General features: G+C 41.3%; 1 protein-coding gene across 3 annotated transcripts in view; it reads left to right on the top strand.

Annotated features, from left to right (window-relative positions):
- The first annotated feature begins 5,951 nt into the window (after window positions 1-5,951).
- Window positions 5,952-20,352, top strand: part of PKDCC (protein kinase domain containing, cytoplasmic) — a 55,734-nt gene continuing 41,333 nt past the window's right edge. For all 3 annotated transcript variants that reach the window (XM_085894970.1, XM_085894971.1, XM_085894972.1), the window contains exon 1: window positions 5,952-6,765. In XM_085894970.1, coding sequence (XP_085751096.1) covers window positions 6,073-6,765 — 693 coding nt within the window. In that variant the 5' untranslated portion in view covers window positions 5,952-6,072. The remainder of the gene's footprint in view (window positions 6,766-20,352) is intronic.

The raw sequence follows: 20,352 nt of genomic DNA on the forward strand, positions 1-20,352 counted from the left end.
TTTATTTCTGCTCTATGGGAAGATGGCTTGGTGTGTTTGAGCGTCGTTGGTGAATGCATATTTAACATGGATTCACTTCCGAATTTTTCCTGCTGGTTGCATCATTACTCAGCTGAAGGTGCTCCATTGATGCAGTGCCCCCTGCCCGTAACACGTGATTGTGAGGGCAGGAATTTGGGGTTGTTGGTGGCAACTGCCAACTCTCTAATGCTAGACACCGAGGGATCTTTTACGTACACCAACTAATGCGAGAACCCAGTTTAAGGTCCATTCCGACCAAGGGACGGACAGCGAAGTCATTTATGCAAGCAGCACCAGACTGGCAGTTTACAGTCGGGTCACAAATCGAACCTCCCCCATGGCCATGTGTGCGCCATACAAACATCCCCTATTGCATAACGAACTGAAATGCAGAATTTTTCGCCTTCCTTCCCCCAGCAGTGTTTTGCTCCATCCATACTTGTCCTCTCCCTCCTTGACTCCGACTCCTTATCCTATCCCAACCATCTTACTCTTCCTCTTCCCATTCCCCACACACTACCGTCTATCTCTCCTGTCGACCTATCGTTCTCCCTTCTCATGCCCTTCTTTCTATTTACCCCCTTCTCCCCCCCCCACGTACATTACGTAATAAATAGATGATTCCAACTTTTCCAAGCGAGGCTGAATCATTTCGCTGAGCACATGAGCGAGTGGCAGTGATGTTTCGTGGCCGTGAGCTGCACACACCAAGACACGATGATTCTCGTTTGGTTTGTGGCTTGTGGGTGAGCACGCCATGATCCCTCGATCCCGACAAGAGAGGAATGTGAGTCGAGTCAGCTCTCACGCCGATGGCCGCCGAGCTTTGCTGCCTTGTTCGAAGCGTGAAGTTATGCCAAAACTTTCCTGCGTCTTTCAAACCTCTTGTGTTCCCTTGGTCCTCCGAGGTCAAATATTTGGCAAGGCGTTACTGCGCAAACTGAGCAATGGAAAATGCTGTCCAAATGATTATTGGGCCAAGTTTCTTGAAGTTGTTTGTGCACTTCGCCGTACACAGGCGAAACGTATCGAGATGAATATAATTTATGGTTCTTGGATTGAAGTTCTGGTTCCTTCTGATGCCTGCGTGAGGGCTGAGGGCAAACTGTGTTAAAACATGGAGCGCAGCAAATTTGGAAACGAGGAGAGGGCAGAAAATTTGATCACAAAAAAAATCATGCAACGAAGGGGAAAAATAAATAAATTATATATATATATATATATATATATATATATATATATATATATATATATATATATATATATATATATATATATTGATTAGATAAATAAAAAAACAGGCTTTGCATGGGGTCTGTGACTCCCAGGACGTGTCAATTTTTATTTCCGAAAAAAGTTTCCATCATTCCTTTCAATTAACTGTCCGATGGAATGGTGCAGAGGTGGTGCACCTACCTTTGAGCTGTCTAGTCTGGGTTCGAGTCCCGATTTGTGCTTTGTGATTCATTGGTTGTGCTGCATCACAGGGTGCCACCAATCCAATGGGCTTTAAGCCGGGTGTCCCGTCTGGAAGCACGTTTGGAGACGTTAAAGATCCCACAGTGTCTTTCGGAAAGAGTATGCGAGTTATCGCCGGCACCCTGAACAAATTGCAAATCCTTGCCACTTTCAGTCGAACATCAGGGCTGCAGAGTGGGTTCGTGAAAGACTTGGGGCAAAAATTTTCGCCGGTCGACTCACTAAGATGGTGAGAATAATTAGGGCTATCAAGTATTAGTAGTAGTCGTAGTAGTAGTAGTAGTAGTAGTAGTAGTAGTAGTAGTAGTAGTAGTAGTAGTAGTAGTAGTAGTAGTAGTAGTAGTAGTAGTAGTAGTAGTAATGTCATTGCAGGTAATAGGGTTCAGAGAGAGAGAGAGAGATAGATAGATATATCCAAGGCTGATCCCACACCCTCTTTCCCTTTATTGATTCGTTATTATACATCTTGATTCAATGATTTAAGTGGTGTACCAATTTTCCCCCAAGGGATTATGCCCGGAGATATCCAATTATGATTGTGCACATATATTTTTGACCACCACGGAAATGTAGCAATCATCAAGGTATTCGTTCTTACATCTACAACACTTGGCTATTAGCGACATCACTGCATCTTGAGATGTGGCCACTAAAAAATAAATAAATAATTAAAAAAGCGTTGAGTTATACACAATAAATAAATAAAGCATACACAAATAAATTAAATATTCAAATTGTAACTCTTAAAACGTGCAGACGGTGAACCTTATCTATGTTTAAGGCCAATCAGAGACCTTTGTGTGGAGGGTGGGACCCAATGTTTAGACTTCAAGTGGTGTTATCTGTTTTGATTACCATTGGCTATCTAGCACGCGAGCATGTCAAGGGGATTGCTCCACAGACAAACTTAGCAGCAGGAGTAGGATTCGTGGAATTTGTACATTAAAAAGGGCAGGGTGCATGGGGTCACATGATGGACAAACAATAGAACTGTCTTTGGAGTGTTCAAGGGGTCAATCATTTAAAACATTTTTGGAGTAAATTAAGCTTCAAAATATAAACTTTAAAAATATTTATGTGATTATGGCAAAGTTTTTATTCTTTGTATTTTTTTTACTCCAGTATGTCCAATACATTTCTTTTAATTACCCCGTGCACGCGGAGCGAAAATCAGGATGAAGAAATTGGTTCATGTCTATCCGTCGGTCCGTTCATCCATCCATCTTATCATTTTATGATCGTGAATTTCTGATCGAGGAACAACTTATTGAGATCGAATGTTATTTTTTTATCATCAATCGGAACATGAACCAAAAGTGAAGTTTGCCATTTTACAGTATTTTGGCATTGCATCCATCCCGATCGCACATGCGTAGAGAGGAGTGAGATAATAATTTTACTCTCTCCACCTGTCCAGCAGTCAAACAAAATTGAAAATCATTCCAAACAGGAAGCTTACTGTTTTTAAGGATGTAATGAATAACACATACAACAGGTAGAAATAACTAATGTAATGTGTTTGATAAGGTGATGCAATGGCCACTGGAAAAATGGTGGTTAAACCTGGAATTTTTTGATTTATACATCTTAAAACCTCTTTAAACCTTTATTTACATTTAATTATCTACTTGAAGACTGTATAACACAAATCATCTTCATCATACTTCCAAGAACCATGCTATATATCGATTATATCATGGAATACGGCAATACTCCATATAGAGGGATGATACGGGGGAAAAAATGGCCGCCCCTTCAAATGTGTACACGATACGCTTATATACTACAAAAGAATGAAGTTATAAGCATTAAAAGCCATACCTTACATTCTCGAGCATTTTCTGAACTACCAAGACTTAAAAAGACACCGGAATGCATCGCTAAAGTACCAAATGAGAGATCGCAGAAAACACCAATTTGTACTTCTTCTTCCCCTCTAAAAACAATGTTAAACTGTAGCCTGACCTACTGCAATAACTGCACACGTGATGATGGTGATTCCAATGTGAGGAAGTTACTTTGTCTCTGGGCTATTGCATGCAAACGAAAATTTAAAAATATATCAAACATTAAGAGTTTTAGTAAAAGAAATATAATGCAAATGTGGACTCAACCAAAAGACAGGATTGTGGGAAAGGGGGTATGGAGGAAATGGACAGAACCATTCCAAAAGTGATTCTCGTCCTCTCCCCCACCCATCCCCAAAATCAACTGAAACAACTATAAAAAAAACAAACAAATTAAACAACATAGATGAATTACATCCGTAACAAAATATATAAAATATGAAGCATTTCGTTATTTTTAAAAACGATCATCTCATCCACATTTCCGCACATGTGGTAATCCATATAGTGGACAGAACCCAAAGTCAGGATTGAGTGGGGGGGAGGGGTAGAATGTACCATAAGTCAAACTTAATAACATAAATGGATGTATTCCATACCAAACTAACAAAACATATATAAGATTAAGCATTACATTATTTAAAAAAATGAAAACTAATGAAAACTATGGATGTAACCAAACCATGCCAGGATTGACCAGGTAAATTCACCATGAACCATTCACTATATCATTGAACCGATCTTTCTTCTTCTTGTTTTTACAGCATTTAGATGGCATGGCATGTGTGTTGGGGTGGAGAAGATGCCACCATAATGACTACGTACCATCATCTCCATCAACTCGTCTTTACCGTCGCTATCATCAACATCCTCATCACATTGTTGGCTCAAGTTTATCATCATTATTATTAAAGGTATGTTTCATAATCTTAATAACTCAATAAAATAAACTTTATTTTATGTTCTTCATACAGGGGAACAGTTAAGTTGGGTTGACCTAACAGTTAAGGTGGCTGGCCTTGAGTTTATTCGTGATCTCACGGTCTTGAGCTTGAGCCCTTGTCGTGCCGTTAAATAACACCAGGTGGGTTGACTCAGCCTGTCATCCTTCGGAGGTCGGCAAAATGACTACCAGCTGACTGGTAACATGGGACACTGTATCAGCAGCACAGCTGCACCCCCAGCAATGATGCAACCAGTCGCCATGAGCTGCATACAAACTAATAATAATAGGCTACTTTCTTTTATGTTCTTAATAACTTTTTTATTCATGAAAATAAACAGCATAAAAACAATGCACAAACTTGTTAATTCAGGGTACAGTTTGAATAAATTTTAAAGTTGAAGTCCCTAACGCTATTTTCCCCATTACCCCTTAAGTTTGCGGTTCCCAGGGATTTTCAAGAACGTAACCCCCTCGAACGACAAGGCCCTCCTGTATATACCTAACACTGCGCAGGGTATCGTGTTCTATCAACTATGTAGTTATATTGGTTGTCGGTTTGTCAGCTGATTGGTTTGTTCCTTCTAGTTCCTTTTGTTTCATCCACACTACCCCCTTCCTCTTGTTGCTGCGTTTCATTCAGCTTGAGTGAAGCTTGATCAGCCCCACGTGTCCTTCTTCCCCTTGATCTCGCTCTCACCTCTACTCTGCTGTTGGCGTTTCCCCCTTTCCATTTTCGTCCCTCACATTCCACTCCAGCTCTTCCACGAGCCTCGATCATGTCTCCAAGAAACGCCGTCTTCCTCCAATCTCTCACTTTCCCTTTGTCAATTTTACCTCTCTCATTGTGACCACTTCACACCGGCATGTGATTATATGAATATGTAGACGGATTTGAACCGTGATTTCGCTTGAGTTGAGAAAAACACGTGGATGTACAGATGGTGACGTCACAATCAGGGGCTGGCAGCATCTCCTGCCGGTATGAACGCTCACCTCTGAGCCGTCTACCCCCGGGTTCGAATCTCGACACAGCCTGAAGCTGTTGTTTGGGAAGATGTTGAGCAGGTGTAGTAATACACCCTACCAAGCCTGTGTGCAAACTTTTCACATAGTTTAATAAATCTCTTGCACGTCTGATATACACTCTCGGAAATTTTATTTTTCTCCCTCTGTCTCATGTTAGAAAGGATTCTATTGCAGTTTTAAAGGAATGTAGAGCTTGGAGTAACATGACGTCCTGCAGTAAAGATTCTTTGCAAAGTGTTTCCAAAAGATATGGAAAACTAGAAAAGGCTGAACCATCATTGATTTGCAAAAAGACTGTGCTAACAAGAAGTATAAAGGGATTTTAATTACAATGATAGCCACTGTTATTATTAGCACACATAATTCAAGTCGCTCGAGGATCATGTCATTTATCGGCGTGCTCTCGTTTTATTTTGCAGTTCATTCCCTACCTAGCCTACCTAGCCTACCTAGCCTACCTAGCCTCCCTAGCCTACCTAGCCTACCTAGCCTACCTAGCCTGTGCGCAAACTTTTCAGATAATTTAATAAATCTCTTGCACTTCTGATACACACTCTCGGAAATGAAGTCTCAATTGTTGACTTTAATTACATCCCGCCCACCACCACGCCCCCTGGAGTAATGTTCCCGCCCAAATGACAGCTTGGTCCCGCCCACCAACCGATTGACATCGCTCAAGCTTAGCCGTCGTTACCGCCCGTGTGCGAGGCGTGCTGTGCGTGTAATGATCGCCTTGTAGATTAGGAAGAGTGAATGCACAGAAAGGGAGCACGAATAAGAGTTATTGGGGGCGACACCCACGGTGCCGGCATGAGACGTCGGCGGCTGGCCGTTGCCTTCGTGCTACTTTGCCTCTCTCTGTTCGTGCTGTCGCTGCTCAACGTGCTGCTGCTGCTGCCTGTTGCCTTTGCTCCCTCCGAACGAGAATCCGCGGAGCTGCTGCTGAAGACCTCACGAACCCGCGAGGCGGAGATCCCGCTGCTCCTGCGCCCGCTGTCGCTCCTTGTGCGCTCATGGCGCTCTGAGCCCGGCGAAGAGGTTGCCCGGGAGCTGAGGGCACGACGAGCTGAGATCTCCCGGCTCCGACGCTTAGCCCTGCCCGGAGCGCATCCGGGGGGTTCTGAACGGCGTCTCATGGAGCTGGAGCGACGCAGAGCCCGGCATGCTGGGCGCCAAGACACCGAGCCGCTCGACTGTGCCGACATCGAGTCCCCGGAGAGCCTTCAGTACGTCGGTGGTGGATTCACCAAGGCGGTGTATAAAGCGGTGCTGGGTGGCAGCAACGCGCGTCCAGTTGCCTTGAAGACCGTAGACCTAGGAGGTCGTGACATGACCACGTGTGTGCAGACGCACAACGACCTCGAGTCGTGTTACCGCCTGGCTGCGTGCAAACTGCTCAAAGAGATGATGCTGCTGAGCAGCTTACAACACCCGAACATCGTACAGGTGAGCTGGACAAAAGAAATGGCGCGAGCTGCTGATACCGTGTAACTTCTCTGCACTGCTACCACCCCCCCCCCCCACCTCCTCCCCCTCTCCCTCCACCTCCCCCACCACCGGCCCCGCTATCTTCCCGAAAACTGTTTGTTGATTTATCCTCCATAGCTGACCCTTTAAATCCATCCAAAGACCTCTACTCCCAATTCCTTATTTAGTTCTCTGAAAACGGAGCGATTGACCTTTTGTCTTTGCAATTGTCTAACAACATGGACAAAGCCTTAACCGTCCATGTATGTGAAACTTTGACAATGAGGTATGATTTATTTATTACTTACGAAATCTAAAGATTTCGTAAGTATATTGATGACTTCCGTTTCTGTTTGTTTGTTTGTTTGTTTGTTTTATTTGTGTGTTTGTGTGTTTGTTTGTTTATTTGTGTGTTTGTGTGTTTGTTTGTTTATTTGTGTGTTTGTGTGTTTGTTTGTTTATTTGTGTGTTTGTGTGTTTGTTTGTAGGCACGATAACTCGAGAACGGAAGATGCTACCAATGTCAAATTACACCATGTGATTCAGGAGGGTGGTGGCTAGCGCTGATTAGATATTTGTCAAAATCGGTCAAAGGTCAAGGTCACAGTGAGGTCAAACATCCAAAACATTCGATTTTTGATGGTTTGGTACAGAATCATCGTAGAAACTTCTGGTTTGCATCACTACCTTCTCTAGAGACAGCTTTGATAAGACAAGGTCAGAGGTCAAGTTGACGATTTCGTAAATACCAGTCTATGACTGCTTGTTTGTGTGTTTGTTTGTAGGCAAGATAACTCGAGAACGGAAGAAGCTACCTATGTCAAATTACACCACGTGATTCAGGAGAGTGATGGCTCGCGCTGATTAGATTTTGGTCAAAATCGGTCAAAGGTCACAGTGAGGTCAAACATAATTCCATAAATTCATGTGGAGAAATGGAGTATTTTTGCTTCGATTGACGTTACGAGTTCGTTTTAACTTCGATTTTAATTTTGTCTTCGGTTTTTGCGATCGCTTAGGACGCTTAAAATTCGGTTGTTGAAATTTTGGTAAAAATCGGATGTTTTGGAGACGTTTTAAGATTGTATAAAAAATATTTTACTCGCCGCGTCACGGATCGTCACATGGTGCAGCGCGCTCAAGCAGAGGCGTCATTGAGTCACGTAAAGGTTTTGCATGTGCACGCTGACTGTGTTTTCAATAAAGATGGTGTTTAAAAGTCATTTTTATCCCAATAAAGGTTATAGTCGCATGCCTGACTCTCGAAGCCGTCGGATTTTGTAAAGATTGTTGGTGGATGGCCGAATATTACGGTTTTGTGACTTTGATAAAATGATATTAAATAATTGCGTGGAGAAATGGAGTATTTTTGCTTCGCTCGACGTTACGAGTTCGTTTTAACTTCGATTTTAATTTTGTCTTCGGTTTTTGCGATCGCTTAGGACACTTAAAACTCGGTTGTCGAAATTCTGGTAAAATCGGATGTTTTGGAGACGTTTTAAGATTGTATAAAAAATATTTCACTCGCCGCGTCACAGCTCGTCACGTGGTGCCAGCGCGCTTGAGCAGAGGCGTCGTTGATCGCGTAAAGGTTTGCCGTGTGCGCGCTCACGGTGTTTTCGATAAAGATGGTGTTTAAACTCATTTTTTTATCCCAATAAAGGTTATCGTCGCATGCCTGACTCACTAAGCCATCAGATTATGTAAAGATTGTTGGTGGATCGCCGAATATTACAGTTTTGTAACTTTGATAAAATAATATTAAATAATTGCGTGGAGAAATGGAGATTTTTGCTTCGGTCAACATTACGATTTTTGATGGTTTGGTACAGAATCATCGTAGAAACTTCTGGTTTGCGTTGCTACCATCTCGAGAGACAGCTTTTATTAGACAACGTCAGAGGTCAAGTTGACGATTTCGTAAGTACCAGTCTATGACTGCTTGTTTGTTTATTTTCGAGCAGACATGTTTTGGATTTCGTGGCACACTTTGTTTTGGGTCGTGCTTGGACAACCTTCCAATGATCCACCGATAGATTGCTTCGTCAATGGGACGAGTCGCATCTCCCCGTCCTGTACACCTGTCTCCATACCTTGCTGCACTGCATGCGATCCTCGCATCCCGCTCCATGGTCGTGCTTGGCTCGTGTCAAAAGCTCTCTTTGTCCGATGTCTCACGTTGCTGAAGGAATAGCAAGAGGTAGGCGATTGTACATTATCGCGGCACTAATCCGTGCCTCATTAAAGCGGAAACGCCATCCGAGTTGGCCATAGTCCTTTATTAATGCAATTATTGTTTTCAAACGACTACAATAATTTGGCAAATTGGGACGAAAAGAACCAGCTGGCAGGCTATGATCTTCCTAATAAATGGGTACATTGAATTTATTTCCCTTCATGTATTTGTGGTTTATTTTTTATCAACAAGGTATATAGTTTCATTTCTATAAACAAAGTGTATAGTTTTATATTGAAAAACAAAGTATATCGTTTTATTTATACAAACAAAGTGTATCGTTTTATTCATACAAACAAAGTGTATCGTTTTATTTGTACAAACAAAGTGTATCGTTTTATTCGTACAAACAAAGTGTATCGTTTTGTTTGTACAAACAAAGTGTATCGTTTTGTTTGTACAAACAAAGTGTATCGTTTTGTTTGTACAAACAAAGTGTATCGTTTTGTTTGTACAAACAAAGTGTATCGTTTTGTTTGTACAAACAAAGTGTATCGTTTTATTCGTACAAACAAAGTGTATTGTTTTATTCGTACAAACAAAGTATATCGTTTTGTTTGTACAAACAAAGTGTATCGTTTTGTTTGTACAAACAAAGTGTATCGTTTTATTTGTACAAACAAAGTGTATCGTTTTATTTATACAAACAAAGTGTATAGTTTTATTCATACCAACAAAGTATATAGTTTTATTGATACAAACAAAGTGTATAGTTTTATTTATACCAACAGTGTATAGTTTTATTTATACCAACAGTGTATAGTTTTATTTATACAAACAAAGTGTATCGTTTTATTTATACAAACAAAGTGTATCGTTTTATTTATACAAACAAAGTGTATCGTTTTATTTATACAAACAAAGTGTATCGTTTTATTTATACAAACAAAGTGTATCGTTTTATTTATACAAACAAAGTGTATCGTTTTATTTATACAAACAAAGTGTATCGTTTTATTTATACAAACAAAGTGTATCGTTTTATTTATACAAACAAAGTGTATCGTTTTATTTATACAAACAAAGTGTATCGTTTTATTTATACAAACAAAGTGTATCGTTTTATTTATACAAACAAAGTGTATCGTTTTATTTATACAAACAAAGTGTATCGTTTTATTTATACAAACAAAGTGTATAGTTTTATTGATACAAACAAAGTGTATAGTTTTATTTATACAAACAAAGTGTATCGTTTTATTTATACAAACAAAGTGTATCGTTTTATTTATACAAACAAAGTGTATCATTTTATTTATACCAACAAAGTATCTAGTTTTGTTGTTACAAAGTGTATAGTTTTATTTGTACCAACAAAGTATATAGTTTTATTATACCAATAAAGTGTATAGTTGTATTTATACCAACAGTGTATAGTTTTATTTATACCAACAAAGTGTATAGTTTTATTTGTACCAACAAAGTGTGTAGGTTTTTTTTATACCAACAATATGTATTTTTATATAAACAAAGGTATATAGCCCAAGGCACTCCAACTTTATGAAATATTTCACTTTCAACACAGTAGTATATGCAACTGGTGAGAGGAAATTATTTCTTATTAATTATTTCTAATTGGCTATTCAAAATAATGTGGTTGTTAGTCAGCTGGCTATCCCCAGCACCCTGTCCAAATTGCAAATTCCTGCTCTAACTTAGAGGCACTACATCAGCGAACACTTGCACACCCAGCAAATTATGCCATCCACAGTCATGTGCTAAATATGAAAGAAGAAGAAATGTGAGCGTGTCTTGGCCAATAGCTCTTTGAACGCCATTACACTTTAAGATCACTGTTTCTGCGACAAAAAGGGAGCCTCATAATCCAGGATACTCGTGATTACATGCTCCTGGTGCATGAATGGCAATTTGCCTACATGGTGTAAGGTTTGCTGGCAGGAAAGCTTCGAGGTACACACACTTGCCTCAGGGCTGTTGAGCCTGGGTTTGAATGTGGACCCAGCTATACGCTGTCATACTGGTGTTCTGCAGGCAGGGCGATTCATCAATTTAGTTGGTGGACGTTGAAGATCCCACATTGTCCTTCTCTAAGAGTAAGCGAGTTATCACTGGCACCCTGAACAAATTCCAAATTCCCACGCCAAATTTCTGTGAAGCCAATAAAATAGCAGTAGTTGTAATTGTAGTTGCAGTAAATTTGCTGTCACATGTTTCATAAATAATGACCAAAAAAAATCTGACGAATCAAAAATTCCATTACAATTCACTTGGAATTCAAATTTGTAAATGCAAATGAAAACCGTTGCTGAACTGTACCAAAACACCAATGATATGGAAGGAGTCCGAGTATGAACGATCTGTGCGTGCTTCTCCTTCATCCGAAAAGTAAGGATTTCCTTGGTATCTAAGGCGCATTTATCATATAATTAATAAATTTGCATGTTTAATGTGACTTAAAACGATAACTTTGGCTGGCATTATCATCCCTTGTGCAGACGCTATATGTTCATCACTGTGCAGCCAGGTTCCAGTATACAATCATACACTGCCCCGTTCCCATGCTTTTATGGCAGTTTAACTGTGCAGTAATAAGATCAAGTTGAATAATTTTGAGACATAGTTATGCATGATCATATAGCTCAGCATGGCTTTTCAGATACGAAAGTAAGCTCAGCATGAATTATGTGTGCTAATAATAACAGTGGCTATCATTGTAATTAAAATCCCTTTATACTTCTTGTTAGCACAGTCTTTTTGCAAATCGATGATGGTTCAGCCTTTTCCAGTTTTCCATATCTTTTGGAAACACTTTGCAAAGAATCTTTACTGCAGGACGTCATGTTACTCCAAGCTCTACATTCCTTTAAAACTGCAATAAAATCCTTTCTAACATGAGACAGAGGGAGAAAGATAAAACTTTCAAAACTTTTTCACTTCCTTTAAGAGCATACACATTAACACTTGTGGCATAACTGATTTATATCGCAGCTGCATTTCCAAAACTTCACATGCATTCCTGTCTGATTACAGATGTCCTCATCCTTTAATCTGAATAGTTTCCCATTAAATTTTGCTCCTTGAATAGGTTGAACTTTCACAAAGCTCATTGGTTATTTAATCGTATATTACAGATTTTGTTTTTGTGGGGTTGGTGCAGCGCAGGGATGATGCTTCCTGTGTCAAAGTTCCTTGTGTGCATTGTTTTGTAGCATCATAAGCATGGTTACAACAGCAGATGATTATGCAGCAACACGTTACCAGTGAAATGCGAAGATGGACAGATCCTATGCTGAAAGCAGACTGCACAGATATGTGACCTCTGAGTGATCCTCCTAGTCTATAAACCGATAACCAATGCTTACACCTCCGAGGCTATATAATGTAATGAACATTGATAAAATTGGATGCCAGAATATGACTGGAGGAAGTAAGTGCCCCTCCAACCTTTGGACAGTATTGCTGGCATTCATTCCTTTCATCGGAAATTAAATATGAGGGTGGTTCAAGGCTGATGTATTGGTTTTGGTCGAGCAAACTAAAAATACACAGTACAATGAAGTTGATGAGACTGCACTTATTACCCTCACCGAAGGAGAAGGTATTGTGTTTGGGTCTGTTTGTTTGTTTTTGTTTGTCCACATGAACTTTCGTGTTTTTCTCTGCAACTGGTTATCGGATTGAGACAACATTTTCATCATACAGTCATGGCCAAAAATATTAGCACCCTTGCACTTTTTTAAATAACTCACAATTTTCTCTAAAAATAAGTTGAAATTCACAGTATTTTGTCTCCACAATTCTTTATTTCACTGTTAATACTGCAGAACCTTTGTTTTTGATTCAGAACTTAATCTATCCTTTTAAATCAGGAAATAAAAATAAATGGCATTGACACCCTCGACTTAATATTTGGTAGCACAGCCTTTGGACAAAATAACAGCAGTCAAGCACTTCCTATAGCCATGAATGAACTTCCTACACACCTCCACTGGCAGTTTGGCAAATGCTTCTTGTGCAAACTGCTCCAGTTCTCCCAGATTTGAAGGGTGCCTTCTCCAAACTGCTGTTTTTAGATCTCCCCACAAGATTGTAGTGTTCAATGGGATTTAGATCTGGACTCATTGATGGTCATTTCAGAACAGTCTGACGTTTTGTCTTGAACCATTCCTGGGTGCTTTTTGAAGTGTGTTTGGGTTCATTGTCCTGCTGCAAGACACATGACCTTCGACGGAGACCCAGCTTTCTGACACTGGGTTGAACATTGCGCTCCATAATGCCTTGGTCATCTCCTGATTTAATGATGCCATGTACACATTCAAGGCACCCAGTGCCAGAGGCAGCACAGCATCCTCAAAACATCACTGAACCTCCTCCATGTTTGACTGAAAGGAATGTGTTCTTTTCTCTGAAAGCTTCATTTTGTTTTCTGTAAACAATGAGATGTGCTTTACCAAAAAGCTCTAATTTGGTCTCAACTGTCCACAGGACATTCTCCCAGAAGGCTTTTGGCTTGTTCAGGTGTGTTTTGACAAACCCAGTCGGGCTTTCTTATGTCTCTCTCTCAGCAGTGGGGTCCTCCTGAGTCTCCTACCATAGAATCCCCTTTCATGGAGATGGCGACAGATGGTGCGAGATAAAACTGTCGTACCTTGTGTCTGGAGGTCAGCTTGAATCTGTTTGGCAGTTCATTGAAGTGCTTTCTCCACTATTCGAACAATCCTTCGCTGCAATCTTCAATGAAGTTTTCTCTTACGGCCACGTGTAGGGAGGTTGGCTACATTGCCATGGGCCTTAACATCCTGATAACATTACATACGGTGGACACAGGAACATCAAGGTCTCTGGAGATGGACTCACCACAGGTGAGTTAAATTCCAAAGTAAAGGAGAATCACCTGCTTGAAATTGAATTATTTCTCACAACTTCTAAAAGGTGCCAATAATATTATCCTGGCAATTTTAGGATTTCTGTGTAGAATAAACTAATATTTAGTAATTTTTTTCAGATTTTTTTGTTTTGTTCCACTGCAAACCAAATAAATACTTATGGGGACACTAAAATATATATATTTTTAATTTCAACAATTTTCTGGAAGAAATGGTGCATGATTTGAAAAAAGTTCAAGGGTGCCAATATTTTTGGCCACGACATTAGGTGCGACTACTCATGTAGAATTATTTATTGATAAGTATGATGTCATAGATCATGTGGTGTGGCAGCCATGTTGAAAAAATTGAAAAACTTTGTACCTCTATCTCTGAAACTGCACCAAGAAAAAAATTGAAACAGCACATGGCAAGTACTCTTCATAGGGAATAAGTGTTATTATTATTATTTTTGATGACATTATAGGTGCCTTCATTATGACGTCATAATTGCATATGTGGAATATCTGATCAGTATGAATTTTTTTTGAGGGTCATCTAGGGATAAATGCCTGGTGTTGGCTTAATGGTGAGGGTGATGGGCTTGGAATCCAAGGATGCTGAGTTCAAATCCCACTCAACTGTTGAATTAATACCAGGTGGGGTTGACTCTACCTGTTATCCTTCCAGGGTCGCCAAAATGAGTGCCAGCTTGCTGGTATCCTCTGTCGGAGTGGCGACCCATCCAGGATTGTACCCAATGGCCAAGGAGACTGTTTAGCACCAACACTCTGCACAGAGTATGGTCCCAATGGATGGATGGATCGAGGGATAAAATGGTCCACAGAAAAAAATTGATGACATCATCGGTCACGTAATTTGGCAGCCATATTGTTAAAAAAAAAACCTTCAATAATCATCTTCTCTGAAGTGGCTGAACCATAGACTCCAATAGAGAAGGACTGTCACCTCCCATGCTCGGGGTTTGTAACTTGAGTCTGAAGGATTAACTTGAGTCTGGGGCTAAAATGACTTCTTGAAGGCCTAGAGACACGATCTCGGGATCCATATAGAGGTTTTTGAGGACGGCGAGTTCAATAATGTCATTTTCAACACCACCTGAGGTCATCTTCAAGGTCAAAAGGTCATATTTCAAGGTCAAATTACTGAATTTGGTATTGTTTGCCCGTTTTTGTGTCTATCTCATAAACGGTGAGAGATGGCTGATTGTAATAAGATGCAAGTGTGTAGAGCTGTCAAACTTTGATATTTATTGTCATATATATATCGTATTACATAAACATTATATGCATGTCACAACACTATGCCTATTACAACTATGTCTTTGTCTATCACTAGTTGGAGAGCTTTTCTTGCCTCCTGAGGCATCCCAAAGCTTTTTCTTTGTCACTTACATTGAGGACATGAGCTTTTAATAGAATGTTAGCTAAAGTAGTGCATGCAGCATTACTACTAGCTAAAGGTGCATCTACAGAGGATAACAGCTCAGCAAAATGAAATTGGCAACGCATTTTAGTCTTGTCATACAAATTATAGGCATTATGTACAAAATAGACGGTTGACATAGTCGGCACACTCAATCCACCTCTATTCAAATTATCTGCTGCATTTTGAGCATATCCTACAACACGCCCTCCAGAAAATCGCAATGTCTCGACCAGCTTTCCCTCGTCAAATATTAAATTGACCAAACGCTGCTGTGGTTTAAGCTGGTCGAACAAGGTTTTGAGGTTGGAGTCCTGCTGACTACTAGCAAACATCTGTTTTACCTTTTTTGTTGATGGTAGAATGATTAAGGCGGATCGACGAATCATTTTGTGTGCACTGGGTGATATGTTGTGAAGCTGCATTGCGAAAATCATAGTATCAGTATCAAATTAGCGACGATCAAGAGGTTTGAACACAAGATGCAGCTGCGACAGAAGGAAGGTGAAATGAGGAAGCTCGTGTGCCTCAGTCATCCAACAGAGCTGGCTTATTACAAGCTGAAGAATCTCCTTGCTTGTGCATTCATAGATGTTTACCTGGTCAATTATGGATCTAATCTGGGACCGTTTTGAGAGCAGGCTGTTCTTCTGCAAAGGAAAAGGTCGTTTGGGCACCTCAATGCCATCTTTCTCAACTCTATTCAAGAATAGAAATCCAAAAGGTGAGTGAACTTGTTGGAAATCAAAGAACTGCTTGACAATTTGTCCAGTAGCATCAGTTCTTGATAGGTAAAGGTTTTCCTGGTCTTTTATGACGTTAAAGCCAAGAAAATAGGAGCTGATTTTATCACAGAAGTGGTCGAAATCTTGGATATTGTCTGCAGCCTCATCAGCTGCCTGCATCTTCTTAGCTCTTGATTCTGACGTAGAAGATGATGTTGGGCGTGGGGCTGAGGTCACCTTCTTCAAAGCTGATTTCGGTACTCCAGGAAATATTGATGGGGATTCTTTGGGTCGTTTACCACCCCTAACTGACACCCAATCACAATTGAAATGTGTCTCACAAATATATATCTCCTTTAAGCACCTCAAGCTTTCTTTCTCATTTGGCATTGCCAATATCCATCTCTCCCTCTCCTCAGGATCTTTTGGGAAGGATATGACCTTTAAATAAGACATCCCATCATAGTTTCCTCTGCAACCAAAGCAGCTGCAACAACGTGGCATATTGTCACCAAAGCAGGAAACAACACAAAGATCCTGTGAGATCACCAGCTGGACAGTTTCTGAAAGAGAAACAAACAAAACATACATTAGTTAACGATGATAGAAATTAGCAAGTAGGTGCAGTAGGTGCACAATGTCATGCTTTGTCATAGACTTTTTTACAAAGGTTTTCCTCTGAGTTAGACACAAAAACGGGCAAACAATACCAAATTCAGTAATTTGACCTTGAAATATGACCTTTTGACCTTGAAGATGACCTCAGGTGGTGTTGAAAATGACACTATTGAACTCGCCGTCCTCAAAAACCCCTATGTGGATCCCGAGATCGTGTCTCTCGCCCTTCTAGAAGTCATTTTAGCCCCGGACTCAAGTTACAAACCCTGAGATCGTGACGTTCCAGTCCTTCTCTTTAGGAGTCTATGGGCTGAACAGATCGAGGTGAAATTTTGCAGGTATGACCACCTATCCATGAGGAACAAAAGATTCATGGTTTACACATATGATGTCATAGGTCACATGGTTTGCTCGCCATATTGGATTTACCCTAAAACCTATAACAATCTTCTAATCCAGAATGGCTGGACAAATTGAGAGGAAATTTCACACAGATGTTCCCCCATGCAATGGGTGTTCAAGTTTGTTAAGGAATAATTGATCGGTCAAATGGTTTGGCAGCCATATTGGATTGAAGAAAATATTAAATAATGTTTTCTCTGGAACCGCTTAATCAATCGACATGAAACTTCACATTTATGATGTCGTTGTGATGGGGAATGCATGTTTTAAAGTTCAACTTGATCGGACACATGGTCTGGCAGCCAGAAAAATTGAATGATTTGATTTTGGGTTTTATTTATTTTAAAAATAAGGCTCACTTGGCTGTGCCTGGATGGGTTTGAGGGTAGACGAGTAGCAGCTCAAATGTGAATCCTATCCAGGTTCCTCCTGATGACTTCATCTTTGCTTTGTGCTTGTTTGGGTTCCTTCTGATTACTCAAATGCAGGACTATACTTATTTGGTCTTCCATTTGAGTTGAATTGAATTATGAATAATAATGAAAACATCATGTGTCAGGGTCAGGTGTGCGATCAAAGCGGGACGTCTTGGTACCTGGTCATCACTGCCAGCAGTTGTAATGTTACGAATTTGGAAGCCTTGTGCACACAGACAGACAGCCGTCCCCTATAGCTCAGTTATATCGGTAAGTGTGTGTTTCTAGTTAGGGTCCCGTCCCTAGTCTAGTGGGAATTGAATGTTCATGCGCTGCGGAGTTATTTTGATAGTTAGGGTTTTCTTTTACATTTTTACACCCCGTATAACAACAACAACAACACCGACGACATCTGCCTTTGCTTCCTTCCACCGGCACCATTGCACACGTGCGTGTCAGCACGTACTTGGGCGGAGTTTACAAGGACCTGACGTCTCTCTCGCCCAATCCGGGGGATGCGAGCGAGTTCCCCGTCGGTCGGCCAATGAGCACAGCCCACGCAGGATAATATTCCTCTCCTTGTTTGAGGGGCGGTACACTGTGACGACCCGACATGCCCCCCGACCAATCACGGGGATGACCAATTTCCCCCGGCCAATGAGGAGGCGAGTGGCCAGAGAGAAGAAGCCCCTCCCTCCAGAGAAAGAGAAGAGACGGGATGGTGCAGTCTGCAGCTGCTGGTCTCGTGTCGCTGCTTCTGGTTCTCTGGTCTCCTGTCGCTGCTTCTGGTCTCGCTGAGTCGCTGGCTCTGGTTTCCTCGCATGCCGGAGGAGCGTGCTGGAGCCCGACACTGTCCAACATACTCGGTGCTCGCAGCAGCATCGAGTTGTGGGTTCGAGTCCCGCCGACCCAGGACGTCGAAGACCGCATGAGGCGGGAAGGTCCGAGAAAGCTCTGGTTCTCAGCTCATCTGTCCTCAAGATGGAGAGCCAAATAAAGACCATTTGGGTCCGTTTCTTTTGTGTGTGTGTGTGTGTGTGTGTGTGTGTGTGTGTGTGTGTGTGTGTGTGTGTGTGTGTGTGTGTGTGTGTGTGTGTGTGTGTGTGTGTGTGTGTGTGTGTGTGTGTGTGTGTGTGTGTGTGTGTGTGTCTGTAGGCCCAGTCTATAAGTAGGAATTGTTTAAGTGCTTTTTGCCTTGTACATACTTGCATTGCATAGTCGTGATAACTCTGCCCTTACATATTTCCCTCGTTCCCCCAATTACTGTTAATAAATACCCCTAATGTTAAATGTTTCAGCTCGTCTTTGTCCTTTCCTTCATTGGTTTGGCACGGTGCGTGTAGGGTGATTAAAAAGGCCATTGCTGCTGCAGATGTACATTTGGACCGATGGGACCTCGATAACCATTCCGCTCGGGTTACGCACGGGTCGAGCACTGAAACGACTCGTCCCGTTCGAGCCCCGTTGAGGGTGTGAATCCCTCGGTAGCTCGCCACGTTGGCCTCTAGGTATTTTGAAGTTTGGCAAATAACCCTGTACCACGTGGTTGATTTATTGACGATTCACGGTCCTGTAAGGGACCCGTACCTTCGGAGTTATCCGAGGGTAACGATCTGAATTCCAGGTGTTCGGTGGAGTCGACTCTGCTGCTCCAACTAGCGGTCATGCACACAGCCGATACCTGGCCCACAACAATAAAGTGGCAGTTCTAATTATATCTCTGATTAATTATGTAACACACCAGTACACAAAATACACCACACCAAAGAAGTCCTGGCAAGGATTTGCATTCTCTGATTTCTCTTTTTATACTTTATCAATGCAATCACTTGCTTTGTGTGGACTCTTGTTGCATCATCATGGTTGTGCCTTGATACCATTTGCATAGAAAAATTGCATTGACACTGGTATGCAGCCATTTCAGGATGTATGCTTTGAGACTTCTTCATCAGTGGTAAAATTAATGCCATCCAGATGTTCTTCCATTGGTCTAAAGAAATGAAAATCACAAGGAGACAAGTCTGGGCTGGAGGGATGATGATTTAGAATTTTCCAACCTATCTCGTTGGTTGTTATCTCAATTTGTGGGTTTCAGAAGGTGGGAGGAAGTTGAGCCTGGTGTTGGCGCAGTGGTTAGGGCAGCGGCTTGGGATCCAAAAGGTCCTGAGTTCAAGCCCCTTTGGGCCACTGAATTAATACACCAGGGGGTTAACTCAGCCTGTCATCCTTCTGAGGTCTGCAAAATGAGTACCAGTGTACTGGGCCGTTGTATACCCCGGTTAAAATAGGTGTACCATATCCCTGTGTCATAAGAGGCGACCAGGGTTGCGTCAGGAAGGGCATCCGGCTTAAAACATGTGCCAAATCACTATGCGGATCATACAGATGATCCGCTGTGGCGACCCCTACAAGGAGCAGCCGAAAGAAGAAGAAGAAGAAGAGAAGGTGGGAGGAAGTTCTCCCAGAACTCAAAATATCCACCTCCTTTTTTGGTAAAGATCTTGATTCATGAACCAAATTGTGAAACTTCGTTCTCATGGTCTCTATTCCAAAAGCTCTGTTAAAATTCTTCACTGAACTTCTGACAACCTCCACTTGTAGCGATATTCCCTGGAATGATTTTTATGTACTCAGCAAGGTTTTTTTTATCATTCCTGTAGCTCCGACTATCACTAGTATAACTTCTTCAATTTCCAAGTCCTCTTGACTCATTCCTCAAATCCTGCTATTTGGTCATTTTCCTGATTTATGTAGAATTTAGTCCAAAGTCATTGGAAACGGAAACCTTGATCAACAATGTTGACTTTTCCTTTTTGTGTTTTCACAATGGCCGGACGCAATGCTTTGTTTGCAATGTCCACGCTTGATGGGATCATCTTGTCATGCGTGAGCACTAC

Source organism: Eptatretus burgeri, chromosome 9 (genome assembly GCF_056783735.1).
Source record: "Eptatretus burgeri isolate ZD-2024b chromosome 9, Ebu_testis_v1, whole genome shotgun sequence".
NCBI classification, from domain to species: Eukaryota; Metazoa; Chordata; class Myxini; order Myxiniformes; family Myxinidae; genus Eptatretus; species Eptatretus burgeri.